This window comes from Gadus macrocephalus, chromosome 23 (genome assembly GCF_031168955.1).
Source record: "Gadus macrocephalus chromosome 23, ASM3116895v1".
Classification (NCBI taxonomy): Eukaryota; Metazoa; Chordata; class Actinopteri; order Gadiformes; family Gadidae; genus Gadus; species Gadus macrocephalus.
The window spans coordinates 15951285-15974907 of record NC_082404.1 but is presented as its reverse complement, the minus strand read 5'-3'; the positions used below and the strand labels follow the sequence as shown (position 1 = coordinate 15974907).

The 23623-nt window shown below is 43.2% G+C and overlaps 2 protein-coding genes across 2 annotated transcripts in view; both read left to right on the top strand.

Moving 5' to 3' along the window:
* Nucleotides 1-97: 97 nt before the first annotated feature.
* LOC132452742 (NACHT, LRR and PYD domains-containing protein 12-like) overlaps nucleotides 98-23623 on the top strand; it is a gene marked incomplete at its 5' end in the record, with an annotated part of 161259 nt that continues 137733 nt past the window's right edge. The window contains 8 exons of the mRNA XM_060045514.1: nucleotides 98-210; nucleotides 366-435; nucleotides 2028-2253; nucleotides 2604-4431; nucleotides 4832-5005; nucleotides 8126-8299; nucleotides 15792-15965; nucleotides 16321-16494. Of these exons, the coding sequence (XP_059901497.1) occupies nucleotides 98-210; nucleotides 366-435; nucleotides 2028-2253; nucleotides 2604-4431; nucleotides 4832-5005; nucleotides 8126-8299; nucleotides 15792-15965; nucleotides 16321-16494 (2933 nt within the window). The remainder of the gene's footprint in view (nucleotides 211-365; nucleotides 436-2027; nucleotides 2254-2603; nucleotides 4432-4831; nucleotides 5006-8125; nucleotides 8300-15791; nucleotides 15966-16320; nucleotides 16495-23623) is intronic.
* LOC132452759 (stonustoxin subunit alpha-like) lies at nucleotides 20428-22339 on the top strand. Its single transcript, XM_060045551.1, has one exon. It carries the CDS (start codon nucleotides 20627-20629, stop codon nucleotides 21200-21202), a length of 576 nt encoding a protein of 191 aa, XP_059901534.1. The 5' UTR covers nucleotides 20428-20626; the 3' UTR covers nucleotides 21203-22339.

The following is a 23623-nucleotide window of genomic DNA, read 5'->3' as shown; positions in this document are numbered from 1 at the left end:
GTCTGTGACTGTTGTCCTTCTCAGAGCACAGCACTGATATCTCATGACTCCATCATCAGTCTTAGTAAAAGCTGTGTGTGTGTTGTGTTGAAGCCCAGAGCAGCGGGAGAGAGCAGACTCCCCTGGACCCAGCTGTGTCACCTTGAAGAGCGACTGGTCTATAGATCGTCCTCCTGACCTTAAAGATGGACGCCCCTCCAGAGAGGAGAGGTAGGAGTTTCCAACAAACTACTAGTTTTAATGACTGATATTTACAATTCAGGAAATATTTTTATTAAAAAGATACTGTTTGTTGTGTGTGTGTGTGTGTGTGTGTGTGTGTGTGTGTGTGTGTGTGTGCGCGCGTGCTTGCGTTCTCTCCACAGGCGACCCCAGGAGAGGTCAAAGGTTACCAGTGCTCAGTCTGTACAGCAGCATCAAGCAGAGCTGATCAAGGTGTGTAAATGAAAAACTACATTTGACTTCAGCTCTAGACAGGGGTGACCTAAGGGGGGGGGGGGGGTGGTATAGTCTACATTTTTCACCTCTCTCTCTTTATTGCATGGTTCAGTCTTGCGTGGATCCAGTTTTCAGCACAGAGTCTTCCACTCGTTGCACTTACAAGCAGAACTGTCAGTAGTTTGACACGTCGTTGTTGAGGTAGAAGTCGGGGTATCAAACAGAAACCTGAGAGGGAGGAAAAGGTCATCCAGTTTATACAAAGAAAGGTTTTTATTTATTCACCTTCCTGTGGTGCCCATTATCACAGAGCTACCTAGTGAATCATATAATCTTATATTAATGAAATAGTTCTTCATCAAACATGAAATTCATGAATATGAATCAATGAATGAGGTAGACAGGTGGATGAACCAGGAAACTGTTTACTGAGGCCTACACAAATTTTCTTCTACTTAACAACTATACAGCCAGGGTATGTCTGTGAATACTGACCCCTAGTGGTGAAAAGTAATAGCAGAGTATGAAGACAGTCTGTGTCTTTTCTGTCCCATTTTACTGAGGTGTTTAGAGCCAGAGTAACATTACTGGCATCTGACAAACTTTGGGAACAAATTGACCAAAATGTAAAGCACCACTGAATTTCATGAATTTCTCAAGAGGAAAGCCTTTTGCCAGAACAGCAACAGTAATGAGAGATGCCACTCATGTATAGGGCTGGGATAAAAGATTATTTTTAAAAAATTTCGATGCATCGATTAATCTAACGATTATTTTTTTCAGTTTGATTCGATTATCGATTATCTCCCCATTCATTGACTAATAGCAATTGATACATGTTAATTTACATATCTGAATGAAAAAAACATAAATTCCTTAACATTGCAATACATGTTTATTGCCTTTAAATTCCGAAATAAAAGTGCAAAGTATTGCATTCTTAGAATTCTACGTTGCTCGGTCATCTGGAGCTGCTCCCGGGTGGCGCCTCTTCAGGTGCTGGTGAATTGCCGTGGTGCTAGAATGGAAAGTCATCTCCATTTTGCAAAGACGACATATCACGGAATCGTTTCCTTTTACATTAAAGAATTCCCATACTTTAGAGGAACGAGTGCGTGGCGCCTTGCACTTATGAGTGTCTGAGGAGCCACCCGCGTTGCTACTACGCTCCGGCGCCGCCATCTTCGTTTTGGGTTTTTCGAATCGACACGCATTTTTCGCGTCGACGTAAGTCCCAGCCTTACTCATGTACCTCTGACATTCATACATCAATGGTCAATGACGGCAGGCTAAGTGTTGGGTAATTAGCAGTACGCTACACTAGAGCTAGTCTATCAATCTATGGGTGGTCAAATGGATTTTCTAGGCTGGTGGGTGGTCTAGGTTGGAGGCCCAATATATTATTTGATAAGGCCCACAATCTCTAGTGGTGCCCCTGGCTCTACATGGGCAATAAAAGCATCTCTTGTGGAGTTTATAGTCTCCAGCTTTCCCTCTTTAGACCAGGGAGACGTTAATCTAGGACAGATGCTTCTGATGTCCTCAGTTAGTTCAAAGTAAATTTCTCCTTGATGTTTGTTCTGTTCCAGAGGGCTGAGGAGAACGCACACGCTTTTCTAGACAAGGAGCTGAAGAAGCTCTGGAGGGATCTCTTCCCAGATTACCCACAATGCTCAGAGAGTCAGAGGGAGGACGAGGAGGAGGATGGTAAGAACGAGAAGCAGAGGAGGCGCGCCATAGAGGGAGTGGTAGACATCACAAAGCTCTGCCTGATGGAGATGAACCAGGAGGAACTGGCCGACAAGCTGGGGAGTGGTAAGATACTCATATATAGGTTAAATGGTTTGATCCAGATATGTAGGTTCATTGTGGGGGGATCAGGTTGAATGGTTTGATCCAGATATGTAGGGTTATTGTGGGGGTATCAGCTTAAAGAATTTTAAACATTAAACTGCAGATCGACAGCAGAATAATTCAGTGAAAGAGGCCACTATCTTGTTATATCAGGTTCGCAAGTCACTGATACCACTGATACTCAACAACGACAGCACTACTAATAAAGTTATAAGATCAATATAAAGTAGAATTTCATAATACTTTTTTCTTTACACCAGTAATATTGCTTGGAAATATGAATGGTATGTTTCGTCTGGTTTGAGATTTAGGAGCTGTTGGGGTCCAGTGGCAACATGAACTCAAGGCTCATCTGAAGAAGAAGTTCTACTGTGTGTTTGAGGGAATCGCTAGAGCAGGAGAGCAGAGACCTCTGAATGAGATCTACACAGAGCTCTTCATCACAGAGAGAGGCAGTGGAGAGGTCAACAAGGAACACGAGGTCAGTCTGATTGAAAAGGCATCCAGGAAAACAGCCAATGAGGAAACACCAATCAGATGTGAAGACATCTTTAAACCTGGACAAGATAAATCAATCAGAACAATGATGACAACCGGAGTGGCCGGCATTGGTAAAACTCTCTTAACCCACAAGTTCACTCTGGACTGGGCAGAAGGCAAAGCCAACCAAGACATAGACTTCGCATTTCTCCTCACTTTCAGAGAGCTGAATTTACTGAAAGGGAAAGAGTTTAGCTTACTGGAACTTCTTCATCGGTTTTCTGTTGAAACCAAAGAATCAGGAATCTACAGATACGACCATGACCAAGTAGTCTTCATCTTGGATGGTCTGGATGAGTGTCGACTTCCTCTGGACTTCCAGAACAACCCGATCTGGACTGATGTCACCGAGCCAACCTCAGTGGATGTGCTGCTGACAAACATCATCAGGGGAGTCCTGCTTCCCTCTGCCCGCATCTGGATAACCACACGCCCTGCCGCAGCCAATCAGATCCCTGCTGAGTGTGTTGACATGGTGACCGAGGTGAGAGGGTTCACAGACCCACAGAAGGAGGAGTACTTCAGGAAGAGATTCAGAGAGGGGACAATGGCCACCACAATCATCTCTCACGTCAAGAAATCTCGAAGCCTCCACATCATGTGTCACATCCCAGTCTTCTGTTGGATCACTGCTACAGTTCTAGTGGACTTCTTCAAAACATCCCAGAGAGGAGAAGAGGTGCCCAAGACCGTGACTCAGATGTACAGCCACTTCCTGAGGGTTCAGTCCATACAGGGGGACAGGAAGTATCGTGAGAGAGCTGAAACGGATCCACACTGGAGTTCGGAGAGCAGGGAGATCATTGTTTCTCTGGGGAAACTGGCTTTTAACCAGCTGGAGAAAGGCCAGCTGATCTTCTACGAGGCAGACTTGGCAGAGTGTGACATCGATATCAGAGCAGCCTCAGTGTACTCAGGAGTGTTCACCCAGATCTTTAAAGAGGAGTGTGGACTGTACCAGGACAGGATGTTCTGCTTCATCCATCTGAGCATCCAGGAGTTTCTGGCTGCCCTTTATGTCTTTCTGTCCTACATCAACACTGGTGTCAACCTGCTCTCAGAAGAACAGCCAACCTCCAGGGATGCTGAACTCCTCCTCTACCAGAGTGCGGTGGACAAGGCCTTACAGAGTGAGAACGGACACCTGGACTTGTTCCTCCGCTTCTTCCTGGGCCTCTCTCTAGAGACCAATCAGATGATCCTACAAGGTCTGCTGGGACCAAGAGGAAGTAAATTACTGGACAATCTAACAAAAAACGTTCCATCGGGGCAGACAGGAAGGAGGTCACAAATCAATACCCAAATAGTCCATTACATCAAGGAGAAGATAGGTGGAGATCTCTCTCAAGAGAGAAGCATCAATCTGTTCCACTGTCTGAATGAACTGAATGACAGTTCTCTAGTGGAGGAGATCCAACAGTACCTGTCATCAGGAAGTCTCTCCACTGAATCTCTCTCCTCTGCTCAGTGGTCAGCTCTGGTCTTCATCGTACTGACATCAGAAGAGCAGCTGGACGTGTTTTACCTGAAGAAATACTCTGCTTCTGACGAGGGTCTCCTGGGGCTGCTGCCATTGGTCAAAGCCTCCAAAACATCTCTGTAGGTTCACTCATAACATGTATTAACAATACAGCACTATACATAATACTGCAATATAAAAGTTATAGTAAATTTAAAAACATCTCTGACGGTGCACTCAGAACATGTATTGCAATGCGCACAATACAATATGTATAATACTAGAATACAAAAGTTACAATAACATACAATATATACATTCTTATAACATGTTTTACGATACACAATATATATATAATTCTATAAAAGTAATATTATGATACCGTTTTCTGTTATAGCATTTTTGTTAGCATCAACATTGTACACCTAATATGTAACTACCATTCAAAGATCTAATGTATAATCATTTGTTCAACTATCATAAAAGTCTTATCAAACATTTAATCACGGTTCTCAACATGTTCTGTTTTTTTGTGTGAAGGCTGAACAGCTGTAAGCTGTCAAAGAGATGCTGTAAAGCTCTGGCCTCAGTTCTCAGCTCCAACTCCCCTAGTCTGAGAGAGCTCGACCTGAGTTCCAATGAACTGGAGGATTCAGGAGTGAAGCTGCTCTCTGCTGGACTGGGGAGTCCACACTGTGCACTGGAAACTCTCAGGTCAGTTTTACTAAGTGCAAACAGTTACAACACAAGGTTCGGTTTCAAAAGACTTTTAACTACTGCCCCCTGGTTTGAGAATCACACCTAAATGACGTCAAACTATATCAGATAATAACTCAGTACCTTTGATGACCACATGTATTAGAGTGGTGCCATTGGACATATTACACCTTGTTGTTTATGTGGGATGCGAAAATGAAAAGATGAAAAAGTAATCCCAATGTTACCATTGCAACTTTTCAATTATAAAAACAAAATATAATAAAAGTGCGTTCCCACAATCCCCTGTTAACGGGACAGTGGTAGTTAAACAAATTAAGTCACAGTATTTGCATCCATTAAAGTTTATCGGTCTAATTAAACCAGCAGCCAGACCAATGTAGTCCCTGCCTTAGCTGAACCTCTGAAGCTAAGCAGGTGGGCTTGGTTAGTACTGGATGGGAGACCAACTGGGAACACTGAGCTGCTGCTGGAAGTGGTGTCGGTGGGTGGCCAGTAAGGGGCACTCTTCCCTCTGGCCAGAGCATAAATCCTGATGCCCCAGTGCAGTGACGGGGACACTGGGCTGTGGAAGGTGCCGTCCTTCAGAGGAGACGTATAACCGAGGTCCTGACTCACTGAGGTTATTAAAGATCCCAGGGCACTTATCTCAAAAGGAGTAGGGGATTCCCCGGGTCCCGGCTAAAACTGACCAACCCGGCTCATTCAATCCGGCCCCCTATTCATCCCCCTGTTTAAATGGATGATTCTTTAATTCCCTTACTCTCCACCTCAAGCTGGTGTGTAATTGATTGATTGAAATGATTGAAATTCTTTATTGACAAATGCATAAACGTAAGCATACAAATGAACAGGTCAAAAGGATAACACATAAAAGCACATGGGCTTATTTCCATTGTGGTCCCTTGGTGGTGTAAGCATGTATATAGGTGTATGTAAGTGTGTGTGTTAAAGTTAATGTACATGACAATGGGGTCAACAAAGTAAAATATAACATTCCAATCACACATTCACAATTCATGTGTGGTGAGCGTTCTGGCGCCGATTGGCTGCCGTGCATCACCCATGTGGATGCTACACATTCGTGGTGGTTAGTGAGGTCCCCCCTTCACTGTAAAGCCCTATATGAAGTCAATGGAAGGGGACTTGAAGAGCGCTATATGAATGTATAGTTCATTTCAAGTTCATAAATGTATAATTTTCATAGGAGAAACTCAACCATTTATTTTTTGTTGCCATGACTGTATAAGGTCTTTGTTACGTCATCATTTTTTTACAGATATACTTTATTTATATTTTATCTTCAGAACTTCAATTGAAGACATAAAATACAGAACAAGGTCCAACAATTTTAGATGTAGAAATACAGAACAATAAATGCAGAAATACTGAGCAACATAAAACAATTTAATATGTGTAAATACAGAACAATATAAAACTATTGATAATGTAGAAATATAGAGCAACATAATAAGATTGAATATGTAGAAATAGAACAAAATACAACTATTGATTATGTAGAAATACAGTGCAACATAATACGATTGAATAGAAATGGAACAAAATAAAACTATTGAATATGTAGAAATAAAAGCAAATTAATTGAATATGTTGACAACATAAATTAATCTGTTGAAATACAGAATGTAAAACGATTGAATATGTAGGAATGCAAAGCATCATAAAACGATTTGAATATGTAGGAATACAGAGCAACATAAAATGTTTGAATATGTAGAAATACAGAACAATATGAATCTATTTAATGTGTACGAATACAGAATAAGATCAAAGGTTTGAATATGTAGAGAATAGGGGTGTGACGATACACTCAGCTCACGAGACAAGACGAGACACGATATTCGGTTTGCGAGAACGAGACGAGACGAGATTTTAAGAAAACTACAATGACAGAATATATGACTGGAACAACAGACTTTTATTTAACCGAGTTGCACATGCATTTTGAAATGTTTTATTATAACTCTTTACATGCATTAAATTGAAACTAAAACTAAAATTTATAAAAAAGTACTAAAAGTAGTAAAAGTAGTACAATTTATTGTAATTTATGAAGTACAATAAATTAAATTAAATAATTATATATTTTTCAAGTGCGAACAATATTATCTGCAAAACCAAATCAAAGTTCTACTCCATCAATACAGAGTGCAAATAGTGCATCAGAGTCTGACCAAGTATGTCACTGACAACTTGGTATTGTCCGTGTCTTATCAGTCACTCTACTGCCATTCATAATTTCCGCCGGGTACCCAAAATGCTGCCAAACAAATGATTTAAAAGTGGCGGGGGCATCTTCGACGGTAATACGGGTATTTTCCGACGTCATTCTGACTGCCTATGGCTGCTTCCCCTGCTTCCCCTCCTTCTCCTCCTCTTCTTCTTTTCCTTCTCCTTCGTTAGGTTCTGGCGGGCTAGACGTAGCAAAGGCGCATTACTGCCCCTACAGGCCACAAATAGACGTTTGGATAGCTCACAAATCTCGCGAGACAGATTTTTAACGCGACGGGTAATATCGTTGAGTTTAATCTCGCGAGATCTCATGGCACGAGATCTTGTCACACCCCTAGTAGAGAAGCAAAACCCCAGAGAGGTTTCATAGTCGTCCTTGATTTTGAAGCCTGGTAAAAGTGTCTGAAGTCAGGAAGGGCGAGTGCCCTTAGTGTTTTAGGTTTTTGTAAATGAGCTTGAGCACATTTATGATGATTGATCAAAATAAAAGGTTGAATTAATGAATCATTAGTCTTACAGAAGCATTGGGACTGATAGAGCGCTGAAGGCCCTCCTTGGCTCCACAGCCCTCTGCTTCGTTAGGTCTGACTCTGTTCACACAGAGTTCAGGATCCCTACGGCCATCAGGGGACTGCTGGAGGATGTTTGAATGTCCACAGTCATCTCCTTGAGCTCACTTCCCTGATCCCTGATAGCAGCGAGGAGAGCGGAGGCGCTAGTATCACTGGACGTCCTCCCCTCCAGTGTGGCCCCATGGCGGCCCTGTGCTATTCGTTAGCTACACCATGTTTCTTCTGTGAACTAGTTGGATCTTTTAAGCACTTTTAATCTCACTTCCTAACATGTTCTTTTTATTGTGTGCAGGCTGAATTCCTGTGATCTGTCAGAGGGATGCTGTGAAGCTCTGGCCTCAGCTCTCAGCTCCAACTCCTCTAGTCTGAGAGAGCTGGACCTGAGTTCCAATCGTCTGAAGGATTCAGGAGTGAAGCTGCTCTCTGCTGGACTGGGGAGTCCACACTGTACACTGGAAACTCTCAGGTCAGTTTTACTCAACGTGCAAACAGTTCCGTATCAGGAGACTTTTAAAAAACGACTACTTGCCCCTGGTTTGAGGATCAATCCTAAATGCCGTCTAAATATATAATCGAATGACTCAGTACCTTTGCTGACCACGTTTATCAGGGTGGTGCCATTGGACATATTACACCTTGTTGTTTATGTGGGAAAATGAAAAGTTTAAAAAAGTTATCCAAGAGTTGCCATTGCATCTTTTCAATTATATACGCAAAATGTAATAATAGTTCCCTCCCACAATCTCCTGTTAACGGGAGAGTGGGAGTTAAACAAATTAAGTCACAGTATTTGCATCAATCAAAGGTTATAGGTCTACGTAGACTAATTATATTTTGGCGAGCAGCACACGTGCATGCGTGCGTGCGTGCGTGCTTGCGGTGTATTGTGTAACTGCTTTAAACCTGGGTCAGTCCTGTGCTGCTCGCCACATTATAATTAGTCTACTAAGACCTATAACCTTTGATTGATGCAAATACCTTGACTTCTTTTGTTTAAAGGGGACACATTATACCATCTATCCATCATACATCTAGACACGCCAACCTGTGATGTAAGAAGCTGCACAGTTTCAAAACGGCTTGTTATGGCTAATCACACTCACACTTGGTGGTGTAATATATCCCTTTTAAACAAATGTAGTCACAGTATTTGCATCAATCTAAGGTTATAGGTCTACGTAGACTTATTATATTGTGGCGAGCAGCACTGGAATGACCCGACGGGAGACCAGGGCCCCGTTTCCTGAAGCATCGTTAGCCTAACGACGGGATTCCACCGCACGCGTTACGGCTGCGACTCTGCCCTGCTTGCATTTCCACCGGGCGCGTTACGGCAGTGCAACGCTGCCTTGCGAGCCAGCCGTATTCGCGCGAGATCACAAGATCACGCGATAATCCTAAACCTAATGTACTCAACTTCCACTCCCAAAACGACTGCAATTAAATGCCACGCTTTGTCCTTCCGGCCATTGCCTTTATAAAAAGGATGATTAGGTACATAAATTACTTCATGTTGCTGAACTTCGACAATGAGTCTCTCGTCGTCCATGTTGCCGACCCTCTGAGACCCTTTGATTGATTGACTGCTGACCTGGTGCCACCGGTCATGACGTAATAATGTTGATGTGAAGTTGTGATAGGCTACATGAGCTGAGTATTGTGTTTTATTTGGAAAATGTACCGGATGCTCTATGGCTTTTACTTTTTCACTTCCTGCCCTGCTCGATCTGCCATTTCGAAATTGACGCGGTTCAGCAACGGCTTGCGGCAAAAATAGAAATGCTACGGAATGATAGCGCTGCGGCACGGCGAGCCGCTCCTGGGACGCTGCTGAGACGTTCCGCAGCCGCGCCCGGTGGAAATAGTCTCATTGATTAGAGTGGAACCTATCTGCTGCGGTCACCGCGGCCAAGACGTGCCTCAGCCGTAACGCTGCCGTAACGCGTCCGGTGGAATCAGGCCTTAAGTGGTTCGTGAGTTCGATGTACGAGCATCGTACAGTTTTCACACCGTTTCCCGAAAGCATCGTTGCGTAACGAACGTCAGGAAAACACTCGTAGCTAACGAGGGCTCCAGGGGTACTCGTAGGGTGCTAAGAGCACTATCGTTACTTTAGCCTCAGTGGTGTCACCTGCTGGACATTCAGTGGTATTGGATGTGTTTTATTAAAACACATCCAATACCACGGCATGTCCAGCTGGCACCATTTCGCAATACCCCCAAAACAGTGGTTACCGCCAATATATTACTCATAGACTACTGTAGGATTTAAAAAGCAAAGACAGAGACAGAGTCAACAACAACATAATTTATTGCAACAATTTAAAATTCCAAAAATAAATAGGCAGCCGAAATGTACCGATCAAACGCCACGTCCCAAGGCAACCCTCAAGGCATATAATAAAATCAAATGATTCCATTGGTCTTGTGTGGGAGGTCGCTTTCGAGTTGCACTTGCTGTCTCCCTCTGATTTTAATTCAACCATCGTGGTTGGTCCTCGTATTGATTAATGACAGAAGACATACTGTATATCAGTGGCGAAGCTAGACCTTTTTTGGGTGGGCTCAAGCCCACCCAAAACTTGCCTTAGCCCACCCTATCGTTTCGTCCTCAAATCTAATATTCTACAGTTTTTTTTTACACAAGCAATGAGAGGATGGATGCTGTAATGAACAGGCTCAAATGGGCTAGTGAAATCGAGCGCAACCTTCCTGCAGGAATCTCTAACCTCTGATTGGTGGGTGGGCGTCTCCTGTTTGACAAAACCAAAAATGCTGCACGAGCGCACCTAACATAGTTTCTGCTGTTTTGTCTGTCAAAGAGGCTAGCTAGTCTTTATCCACGATTTCCAGCTGTGTTATAACATGACCTGGTAATAATAATACTAATAATTTTAAAACCTTGACATAATCTGTCAGATGTATTAAATGACAGTTGACCACAAGGCGATTCTATCTATGCCTCTTCTTGAATTGCTTCATGTTTTAGTCGGCAGAGCCTTGTAATGCTGCGTAGCATGATAAGCATGATAAGGAGCAAGGAGCAGAAAAAGTTGACATGGGGGCTAATTTTCAGTTGAAAAAAAACGCTGGCATTAGTTTATCAGCTGAGGGCGTATTCATTGCCATAACAACGTGAGCTTATCAACAAGTACAACATGTTCTAATACTCTCTAGACTCAGGCAAACGCCCTCAGCTGATTAAAGGTGTCAGGGGGGGCGTGAGCGGCAGAGGGGACTTAGTGTCTTATGTATTTATTTATTTATTTTAATAAGTTACTTATTTTATTTTATTTTAAATAAACATAATACCAAGGGTCAGAAGTTTTACAAGAAGTTTGATCTTACAAAGTCATGACAGAGGGACTTGGTGTCGTTATTCATGCTTGAAAGATGAACATATATTATTTTTTTGGAAATGGAACAAGCTGATGAAGCTGACAAGTGACCAATGTTTACTGTTTAAAAATACTTTCATTAAATTAGTGGTGGGCATAGATAATTTTTTTGTAATCTAGAGTAATTTTGGAATTAATCTAGATTAAAATGGCAAACGGCAAAAAATCCTTTCGTGTACCTTGACAGCTGTCAATTATACTTGGCAACGGTGAATCTTCAAATATAATTCACCGCCGGAAGTTGTGAAGTGCCCATGCAAGTGTACCGAGCATAAATAAAAATAATTGACAGCTGAACGTCGGGAAGGCCCATGCAAGTGAATGGAGATGCTACAGCATTGAGAAGAGCCGTGTAATAATCCATAATAATGTAAAGTTTAGAAGTTAAATATTTGAAAATTGTAGAATAAAGTAATATAATTTATATTGGAGTTAATTAGCTAGAAATGTACTTACAAGGTTTAGTCAGTTAATCATTTACATATTTATGTTACACAATTATTACTTACATATTTACATGTTTATATATTTAACACAGTCAGGATATTCTGTTGAATCTGCCTCTCCGATTCCCTCACGTTGACCTCAGTCTGAATTCTAGCTTCTGATTGGTTAGTTCAGTCACGTGATGAGTCTGAACAAGGAAGTGTTTGAAAATAGGTGATATTTTTTTATCGCGCGATAAAAGTTTTGCGTTAACGCAGCCGTTAACGCCGATAACGGCCCACCACTAAATTAAATGCAAACCCCAGTGAATCATTTCCTCTTGTTTCTCTGATTCGAGATCCACACAGACTTAGCAGTCTTGTTTAAATGTTACAAATTGAGTTAATAAACTGAAGTTGGAAATAGTTTTAAGTTGTTGCAGATGTTATCTCCGCTAATTTTATTAATCTAAATAAATACATTTGAGCAGGCTCTCAATAGTAGGCTATTTCAATTCAGGGAGGGCGTGATAGGGGGGGAATGAAAGAAAAATAATTGAGAACCACTGGTCTAGAACATGTAGGCTACTTGTTGATTAGCTCACGTTGTTATGGCAATGAAAACGCCCTCAGCTGATAAAATAATGCCAGCGGTTATTTTTAAACTGAAAAATTGCACCCTTTTTTTTTGCATCAGAACAACAAGATTTTTTGGCATCAGAATTTTTCTAAAAATGTATGGGTCCCTGAAGGTGAGACAAAATAGTTTAGTGCTCCCGAAATAGTGGTCTGTTTCTCATAGTATTCGACTAGTACATGTTGTACATGTTGATTTTTTTGCATCAGAAGTTTTATAAAAATGTATGTTGATACAATTTATAAAATTTTATGGGTCCATGAAAGTGAGGCGACATCATTTAGTGCTCCCGAAATAGTGGTATGTTTCTCATATTATTAATCTAGTACATGTTGCACCAATGTGTTTCAATAACATATTCAGGAAAATATGGTCATTTTTGAGTGAAACTTACACAAATTAAATTTAATATACCCAGTTCACATCCATTGATTATTCCTTCATCCAAACTTTTTTCATTTCATCACTTTAGTGGTTCAGAACTGCATTATTTAGATGACACTGCCAGCTATCGGCTTAGACATACAACAGCATAGTAACTAATAGGGCTGGCCCGAATCATTCAAATATTCGAATACTCGTTCGGAAAATTATTATTCAAAGCTTAAATCAGTATTCGGAGCTTCGTTGATTTATTTTTTTCACGTACGTTACGTTACCAGAGCAAGGGAGGCAAACTATAAGCGTCAGCGACACCGAGCAGAGAAGCGAGAGAGGTGGAGGAAGAATAGATATCTTGTTTCCCTTTACTTTATAACACAACATTAGCGGGATCTCTGGAGGAAAAGTAATACTTAAAACCTTAGCTTAGTTGTTTGTTTACGTTCGCTGTACAGCGCCGCACCAATCAACTGTGATTGGCTTGCTGCAGAGCGTGAGCATCTTGGGAATACCCGGTCAATATAATGGATGTAATATGGACACATAAGACAATTAATATTCGGTATTTGTTATGGATTTATTGTACAAATTCCCTGAAAAGATGCACGTTCCAGGATGAATTGAAAAGCTCCCGTAAGGGCTGGGATGGCAGAGAAAAGCTGATTTGGAACGGCGCAACAGCTGTTCGCTTTCACGGGGGAAAACTAAGGAACTTCAACCTACTTAGGCCTACTAATTAACGTTCAAAAGCTATTAAATCTTCAACAAAATATGCAGATACTGTCAAAATCGGTTCCAGGGAGTATATAGGGATTATTAATGTTGTTTTTGATGGTGTTTTTTTCTGGAACGAGTATTTGAATATTCGCTCGGAAAAACCAACGAGTATTCGAAGCCTGAAAAATGACATTCGGGCCAGCCCTAGTAACTAATGGCGCGTTTCCACTGCAGGGTGCGGTACGGTTCGGTTCGCAAAGGTGCGGTACAGATTGCGTTTCCATCGCCAAAAGTGGGCGTGACCGGACTGAGCCGTACTCGTTTTGCCCTCGTCTTCAGTACTCCTCCGTTGGGGTACTGAGACACCTGAAAGGGTGCCGGAAAATTCGAGCTACACACCCCCTCCGTTGATTGGTCGACAGAATCGTCACTTCCGGGCGACGTGGGGATAAAAACAAACAAACAGTTGCCTCAAGGTATTATTCTTTACAATGAACATGTCGTGTAAAACGCTTGCTTGGGCGAACAAGGAGGTGGAGACGTTCCTCTGCATTCTTGGGGAGGAAGACGTGCAGAGGGAGCTTGATGGAGCAGTGAGGTTTCTGGTCGAATGGCTGTGTCGCGCTGCTATGATTTCACGATGTTTACGTAGCTGCCGCGGCGATCGACATCCGGCCTACCATAAAGGCTACTGTCGGCGGTGGAAACGCGACCTCGGAACTGAGCTGGGCTATACCGCCCCCTCCCTATCGTACTGAGGCGAACCGAACCGTACTGCTCCCTGCAGTGGAAACGCGGCATAAGAAAATAAAGGTCGTGAAAAAAGAAAAATCTTGGACAGGACTTTATATACTTCATATACCCCTGTGGCATCCTGGGGTTGAGCCCCCCCAAAAGTCAGAACCTAAACTCGCCCCTGCTGTACATGAATCATGCTGAGACCAGCGGGTGTCTGAGAATTTCTGCAGGCGTTTTTTGTTGCGATTGTTTGCCATAAAGCACTGTAGGTGCTTCGGTGAGGCTGTGTTGAAGTTCATAATTAATTGGACCGTGTCTAAACAGTAACCTTAGTGGAGTGCACAATCGAGAGCGTGGTTTCTGCAGTGAACATAGACTGCTGCGGGAAACTGTGCTGCGATGCGTGCCTGAACCCCGCGTGCTTTCCAGAGTTCGGGAGTATGCAAATTATTCTACAGAGTTCGAAACTCTGTGTGCAGCCCCGCCTTCTCCAGTGAACCAAGAAAGCCCGCGCCGTGACGAACGGGGGATTTGACCCCCTTCGGTTTTACACAGGAAACTTGAGATAAGACGGTGAAATCGCCGGGCATGCCAAGCTGCGACCGAACCGGCTTGGCAGTGTAAAAAGGCCTATACATCATCCTGCCCAACAATATGGGCAGGATCTAGACCAAGCTCTTCTAATCGGGTCAGCAATAGCCGTGTGTCAATGCCCAGCCTCTACCTTTGAATGATAATGAATGTATGGAACGTTGCATTTTTAATGTTCACACCAAAGATTCTAGACTAGAGAGTGCGAGCCATCAATGAAACCTTATAAGGAATCAGATAAAGTCTGCTCTCTTTGCTGAGCAAAGCATGTTTCAGAAATCAGCACATTAAGATAAATGTACTTGTCACACAAGCTGTTTTAGATTTTTGTAACATGGAATTGTTTCAGGGGGGAAAATGCCTCGAAAAAATACACACACAGTGCGTTCAAGATTAGGACTGACAAAGCATATGTCAGCCCAGGCCTAATCATTTGTGTTTTAATATCTTCAGCATTCATATTATTGTAGTCTATTCTTTTCTTAGGATACTCTGTTGTTAGCCTTGATGGGGATATATTTGAACCCTATTTTCCTGCGACATTCCTGCGTCTCCCCATCCTACAGAGCCCATTTCAGCACCGTGTCAGTGGACAGTTACAAGCCTACAAACGTTGTTAGAGCAGAGCATGCGCGTTCATGTTAAGAGGAGTTTCAGGAAACGCTCCAAAGAAATTTACGAAGGTTCGCAAGATCCTTCGTGAGAATGATCGTACGAGCTTGGATCCATCGTTATCGGGAAACGGGGCCCAGGATTAAAGCAGTTACACAATACACGCAAGACCCAGAGAGTTGCCTTTTTTTTTACACACACAGACACTCACACTCACACTCACACACACGACACTCTTGGTGGCGGTGCCGCTTCCCTCCGAGCCTCCCAGGATCCTTTGCGGCACCCGGACACGGTGACCACGGCCGTGACCACCACAATATAATTTACAGAAGAATAATGTATCATCATTTTTATATAACTATCAGAAAAGAAAAGTTTCTGATAGCTAACTATCAAAAAAGTCGTATAAAACATTAAATCAGGGTTCCTAACATGTTCTGTTTATTCTGTGTGCAGGCTGAATAGCTGTCATCTGTCAGAGCGATGCTGTGAAGCTCTGGCCTCAGTTCTCATCTCCAACTCTTCTCGTCTGAGAGAGCTGGACCTGAGTACCAATGATCTGCAGGATTCAGGAGTGAAGTTGCTCTCTGCTGGACTGGGGAGTCCACACTGTACACTGGAAACTCTCAGGTCAGTTTTACTCAATGTGCAAACCTTTACAGCACAAGAATCTTTATAACAAAAAAGTAACAAAAAAACTTCAATAAAGACATTTAATGTAGAGATTTAAGCCGATAAAGTCAAAATTCACACCCCTAAATAATATTTTTGTACAAGAATAACTCAACATATTTATATTGTTGTTGCCATGACAGTATAAGTTGAATGTTATATAAGTACAGTTTACTATTTTTTTTCAGGCTTTTTTTTAAAGCTTATTATTAGAATATAAAAAAAATATATGTTGGCATAACTTCTTTTTCAATTATGGAAAATGTTAAAGACATAAACACAGTAACGTGGTCTTTTTATTTTGTGTGTGAAGGCTGAATGTCTGTCATCTGTCAGAGAGATGCTGTGAAGCTCTGGCCTCAGTTCTCAGCTCCAACTCCTCTAGTCTGAGAGAGCTGGACCTGAGTACCAATGATCTGCAGGATTCAGGAGTGAAGCTGCTCTCTGCTGGACTGGGGAGTCCACACTGTACACTGGAAACTCTCAGGTCAGGGTTAGGGTTAAATGTGTCTTTGGGTTTGTTTAATAGTAAGGGATGATCCAGGACTAGGTGGGCTGTGATCTAAAAGAACAGGCGAGGCGGGTTGCGACGTGCTAAAAACTTGGTGGTTCAAACTGCTGTACCGGGCGGCGACGTCAGGTGGTTTCCCTAGCAACTGTGAACGCTCTGGCACAGCTGAGAGCCGCAACAGCATCAGCATCACGCTAAAAAGTAGCCTTACTTAGGTTTGCGATTAGGTTGCTTGAGCTAGCACCCCAATTTTCCCTCCCGGACCCTACACACACATTGGCGGTTTATTGGGTTTCATTCTGATGTAAATGAGACGGCTCCGCGGTTCCGGGGAGGGGTGGGGGCTTGGGTAGAGGTGTTGCTGCGCTGTCTCCACAGAGACAACGCAGCGATATCATCATGAGCAGTTCTAACTGGAGAGGAAGTGACACGCAAGCTGCTGATCATGTTAACGCATTAAACAAAGAAGTTTAAAGATGGTGCAATCTATGAGAGAGACACAGAGGAACTGTCCTTGGGAGGCTTTTGTTGGGATAAAAAAACAAGTGGTCAGGAAATTAAAGAATATGTTGCCGTTTTTTTTCCACTAAATAGTTAATCGCGTTTGTAGCCTACACTCAGACGTGAACTCATTCTTGCATGCGGGTGTCTTCATTCATAAAAAAATAAAAACATTCGAGAGTATGCAAATTATTCTAAAGAGGTCTAGACCCTGTGCGCAACCCGCCTTCTCCAGTGAATCATGGAAGCCCGCGCCGTGAAGAGCGGGGGATTTGACCCCCTCGGTTTTACACAGAAAACTTGAGGGAAGACGGTGAAATCACCGGGTGTACCAAGCCGCGACCAAACCGGCTTGGCAGTGTAAAAAAAAAGCCTGAAAAGGAGAAGACGGCGAGTTAGAAAGCCGAGAATATGGAGCCGCAACGCATACTTCAGCGGCAGAAACAGGGTGCCTACGCCAATCTTTGTAGAGAGATTTCTATCTGCAAAAACTGTTGGATTATTTTTATTGATCCCCTTTGAGAATTTGTGTGTAAAGGGGGGGGACTAGGCTATATTCTCACCTTTCTACTTTGTAAAGCGCGTTGTAGGCCTGTTGCTTTTGGGCCGATACTGCGCCCATTCCTTGATTCGTTCTGCCGCAGCACTCCAAACAATTAATTTCGTTCCAATGTCCATTCCTCGTCCATTCCACTCCAATAGTGGTCCTGCATTGAGTTTAAATCCAACTCTAATGAAAATATGATCCAGTTTTAAGTTTCATAGCATATTTATGCATTCCCAGGGCATGTTAAATGAGTGCATGCCCCGCCACTCATAACACACGCACATTTCGGTTCCTCATTACAGTGCCTGGCGTTTTTTAACGTCCCCTGCCCCGCCCCCATGGTGTTGCGGCGTCAACTTGCGTTAGTGCTGGGCGCTATACCGGTTCTCACTGAATAACGGTGTGTATTTTCGTTAGGATATGATTTTTTTATAGACCGCCATACCGGTGTATTTGATTACACAAAGGTTGGAACGCAGCGCTGCGCGACACTGTTTCAGACGGGACCCTTTTCAATGTTGCGGTAAACACGCATGGTACGACTACGACTTTCTTTATAGGTCCAGGACCATGACTGCAAGGCGTGGTATTTCAGGCCAACTGGTAAAAGAGTGTGTCACGGCTTTCAAACATATAAACCATAAAGCCTATGGGCGCCTCGAGACTCGGGACGGACTTCTCTGAGCTGTGGCATCGCTTACTTGATGTTGTTTTGATTCGGTAGGTTGTAGTGGGTGAACGTGAATGAACGTGTGTGTGTGTGTGTGTGTTGCGAGAGAATGTAATTTTAAAGTAACAAACAAACAAACTCAAAGTCGATGCATGCATCCAAAACTTTTTGTTCAAAACCAAATAAACAAATCAAAAACCGAGTCGTTATTCGCTTCAAATACTTTTTCTTTTCAAAACTTGGGAATTAATACAGCGCGGTACCGAGCGGTTGAAAACAATGTTGGCGTCTCCTGTGGCTGCCTTGCGCACCTGAGTTATACTACTTAATATGACTTTGGCAGTAATGTTGCGCTATGATGCGTGCCTGCTTGCTTTCAGCGAGTAATTAATATTATTTGTAATTATTTTTTAAAAATATATTTATCAGTCACAGCACTCACAGCAGCCTCTTCGGGTAAATCGAGTAATTTAATGCCAACCGTAAATCTTGCATATCAAGTAGGCTGGCAAACACCGTTGCCATTCAACTCAGTGTCCGCTGACTTTCTGCTTAATGTGAAACTCATAACAAGTCGTGCATGTATGCAAGTGTGTGCGGTTTCGTTTTTTTAAGTACCGGTTCGAGAACCGTTTTAGCACCGGAACCGTTTGAAAAGTACAGAGTAGGCACCGGTATCGGATAAAACCCAAACGATACCTAGCCCTAGTCCTGATTGGCTGAAGAGAAATAGGTACGTCATTGTGTTCTAAAACTGGACCTGGCGATTTGACATGTTCAATCTGTGGCGACTCCTTGCAACGGCATCAGCCGCGCTGCAACGACCAGTTCACACTGCTGCAACTTTTCCCCTGCGAAGTTCCAAAACAGTCTCGTTGCAAGTCGTTGCGAGGCAAATCTTTGGTCTGAACTGGGCTTAAGATCCCCGACAGATTCAGCATCATTATTCATTTGTAGGCTGGGGTCACCGTGTCAGTGGACCACAGATGGGAGGATGAGAGGCCAGAGGAGGAAAATAACTTTAGAGGACGAGGATTTTAGGAACATAAATAAAATGTGTTAGTTTGATGCAGAGTTTATTATTTTTGCTGTCTTGTTAGCTGCTTGTTAGCTGTGTGTTATGAGTTATCAGGTTATTCTAGCTGACAACACTGGCCAGCTGATGTGAGGGTGAGGGGTTGCTATCCTGATAACTGCTAGCATGTTATGTATGTTATATGTGATGTAACTCTGGCCAGCTCATGGGAGGGTTAGGGTTAGGGGTTGCTGTCTGTATGTTATGGATGTTATGTGTTATATGTTATGTAACTCTGAGGAGTTGCCATTAGTGTAGACATGGTGATGAGGCTCTAGACGGGCTGTGATCTAAAATAAATCATAAAGCTTTTGGTTGTTCTTCATATGGAATTAATACTTTATTAACCTGTTTTCTTCAGTAAGAACTATTCTCATCCAGATATAATAAATAAAGGTGTGTGTGTGTGTGTGTGTGTGTGTGTGTGTGTGTGTGTGTGTGTGTGTGTGTGTGTAGGTTGTCTGGCTGCCTGGTCACACAGGAAGGCTGTGCTTCTCTGGCCTCCGCTCTGAGCTCCAACCCTTCCCATCTGAGAGAGCTTGACCTGAGCTACAATCACCCAGAAGACTCAGGAGCTGCGCTGCTCTCTGCTGGACTGGAGGATCCACGCTGGAGACTGGACACTCTCAGGTATGGCGAGGAAAGCTCACCATTCAGAGAAAATGCCTCCTACAAGGATTCAACCCTCTGCTAGATGAAGTTGTTTGAAAAGGCAGCTGTAACTTATGTTGTGTAGAAAGTGATGAGACGGCAGATGATGAAGGTGAATGTTTCAAAATGCTGCTCTCACTTTGTTTCCCCCGCCAGTGTGGAGCACAGTGGAGTGTGGAGGGTGAAACCAGCTCTAGAAAAGTGTAAGTGTCTGTTTGATTCATCACAACGCACACTGACGATTGAGCTGGAAAGTCCATCCACACAGCAGGAGGTGACGTCTGTTCATTCAGATATCTGGGAATGAAGCTGATGACTGAAATCATGTATCTTACATATATAAACATAATTGCTGTGATTATATCATGAGTGATGATTTTACAACATTGGACTTAACAACATAATAATCAGGATACTGTTATAATTACATGTCTATTTTATATTCAAAAACTATTAAATCATACTATCATCTTGTCACTATCATAATAATTATAATTTTGTTACATTACATTATCTGTAGCACATAATCATATTAACATGTTTTGAATGATGCATGTGTTTCATCTTAGATTTCAATTAGAGCTGGTGATGCTGTTTATTTAATAATGATGACGATGATGATGATGATAATTATAATTAAAAATATTGGTTTAGCAGCCTAATCATGTTTCTCCCGTCAGATGCCTGTGAACTCACACTGGACCCCAACACGGCCCACAGACGACTCTCTCTGTCTGAGGACAGCAGGAAGGTGACGCGGGTTGAAGAGGACCAGTCGTATCCGGATCACCCAGAGAGGTTTGAGACCTGGCACCAGGTGTTGTGTAGAGAGGGTCTGCCTGGCCGCTGCTACTGGGAGGTAGAGTGGGGAGGACGGGTTCATATAGGAGTGGCATACAGAGGAATGACAAGGAGTGGAGGGGCTAATGACAGCATGCTTGGATTGAACAACAAGTCCTGGAGTCTTGTTTGTGATGACGACGTCATCACAAATGCTGCTGTCTACATTGTCCGTCACAACGGTAGTTCAACAGATATACGTCCCCCCCCTCACTCTAACAGAGTAGGAGTGTATCTGGACCGGCCTGCTGGCTCTCTGTCCTTCTACAGAGTGTCCCCAGGAGGAGGAGGGTCCTCAGACACACTGACACTCCTCCACACCTTCCAGGCCACCTTCACCCAGGAGGTCCTCCTCCCTGGGTTTATGTTACGTAAGAGTGGTTCCTCAGTGTCTCTGTGAGTGTCCATTGTAGATACACAAACACACACACAGACCCATGGAAAAGCACACACATGTAGACAGTCATAAACACACCCAAACCAACAAACATATGTACATAGAAATTAACACACACACACGTACACACAAACAAACACATCGTTCATGACTCTATAAACACACACACATACACACAAACAAACATATCGCACTCTATAAACACACACACACAAACGTATACAGACTTAATCTCACACACACACGCACGCACGCACGCACGCACGCACACACGCACGCACGCACGCACGCACGCACGCACGCACGCACGCACGCGCACGTACACGTACACAGACTTATTTACACAGACATGCACTCACACACACACACATTCATGGATCTAAACCCACAGCAGGTCTGTGTTCCGGGGGTAAGCAGCAGGTAACATCAGTGTCTCTCGTGGTTCATCTCTCAGCCCTCTCTGTGTTCAGCTGGGCTGCTGAGCGTCAGATTAGAGGGGGCCGCTTGGGTCTGGGGGGTCCTCACAGTCCTGACGTTGTTGAGGACCAGCTGTTAGGGGGACGTTTGAATACCTGTGGACCCATGGACGTACCTGTAGTGCATCGGGTTGTTGAGCAGCAGCTGTTGGTGCTCTGAGGGGTCATCCCGTTCAGTGGAAGTACAACACTTTGTGATTGATTTAAATGCTCCACTGAACTCCAAATGCTGCATTTTATTGGGCTTCTGAAAGGTTCAGTATAAACCATGAAAGAAAAATCTTCCTTTGGGTTAAGCAGGTTGAACAAAGATTTACTTTCTGATGTAAAATGTGTTTTAATTGTTGATTGATGGTACGCTATTTTACTACAATATTTTATATATTTTCAACATTGTTTTAAAGGAATACAAAATCAGTTTATATTTTGCCATGCCTGACATGGAACGTGATTTAAAGCAGATTTAACAACATGATCATGAATGATGATAAGGGTTCTATGGGAAAGGGTAACGATGTTGTAAATTACTTTAAACGGAAGATAGTTTCTTTGTGTTCTGTTGGGAACAACAAGTCAACATGTTCAATGATTAAAGATACCTGTTTAGGATTTGTAATTGTTCATAAAGCATAATGTTAATAAACAACTCAGTCGATCAACTGAACGTTCTCGTGTGTTCAGAGGATTCTTCCCGTTAGGTCAGTTTAAATCCTCCAAGTCTTCTGGAGACGTTACCTCCAACACAACAGTGGAGTCTCCATTCACCCCTTCATCAGTGTGGAGGGAGGATATTACCACACACACAACAGTGGAGTCTGACTTTTTTAACCACACACGCATATACAAAAACAAAAAGTAGGTAAAAAGGTGGCTAAACAGACAGGCTAAACAGACAGGCTAAACAGACAGGCTAAGCTTGCCAGAGCCTAGCCTATCTGGCGAACTCTGCTGTCTCTGATTGGTTCAGAGACAGCAGGCCTGTGGTAATGCATCAGGCCCTTAGAGGGTATTTCACGTTACATGGTGCAAAGGTTTCCTTACGTCCTCATCTCCTCCCTCCTTATCCTTGCTGTCATTGGACGGCGGGACGAAGTGGGTCAGCTGGATGCAGTCCTCCAGGTAGTACCGCACACACACACACACACACACACACACACACACACACACACACACACACACACCTTGTCAATCAAAATCAAACCATTTTCATATTTTTATTGATCAATTTTGGGACCGATAAGGTGCTGTGATTTTTGTTGTTTCCCAGATTATCGATCTCTTCAATTTTGATACAATTTCTTCTGTTGATATACAATACAGATATTTTGTCATTTTGAGAACGCATATATCTGCTGACCTTCTCCCCGAAGTCGAAGCAGGGCGAGGGGAAGGTCATGTCCTGGCTGCTGAAGGACAGTCGACGGAGGTCTTGTGGATGAGGGCGTCGCCTCATTCCGGGGTCAGGATCCCCCACTTCTCCATGTAGACGCACCCGTTGGGGTAGGAGCCCAAAGGTCAACAGGCTGACCACCACATCCAGACCGTTGTCTGCCCCCTCCGCGTTCAACACCCGGCTCATCAGACCCTCTGTTAAACACACACATGGTTCTCAGGTTAGACACACGTCATACGATGACCGATTACCAACATTTCAGACCGACTCTCTGAAGACTAAAACTCCATCCAGAGGCCAAATGTCGATGAAATGCAAGAAAAGCAACAGAGCTACGATGTCTGCATGCAGGGATTTGACTCGGGGCAGAGCAAGCAGGGGCTGGGGGAATAGGAATCCATTCATGGGAGAATCGGGACTCTTTGATTAAGCGATACTTGATTGAGCAACGTTGTCAGATTGACCCAAATCAGTACTTTCCTATAGAGAGCTCTATAGGAAAGTACTGATTTGTGTCTCTCTGACAACATTGCTCAATCAAGTATCTCTTAGTGT

Bases quoted from the DNA above. Each gene is read 5' to 3' on its own strand.
- LOC132452759 (XM_060045551.1), top strand. From the start codon at position 20,627: ATGTTTCTCCCGTCAGATGCCTGTGAACTCACACTGGACCCCAACACG.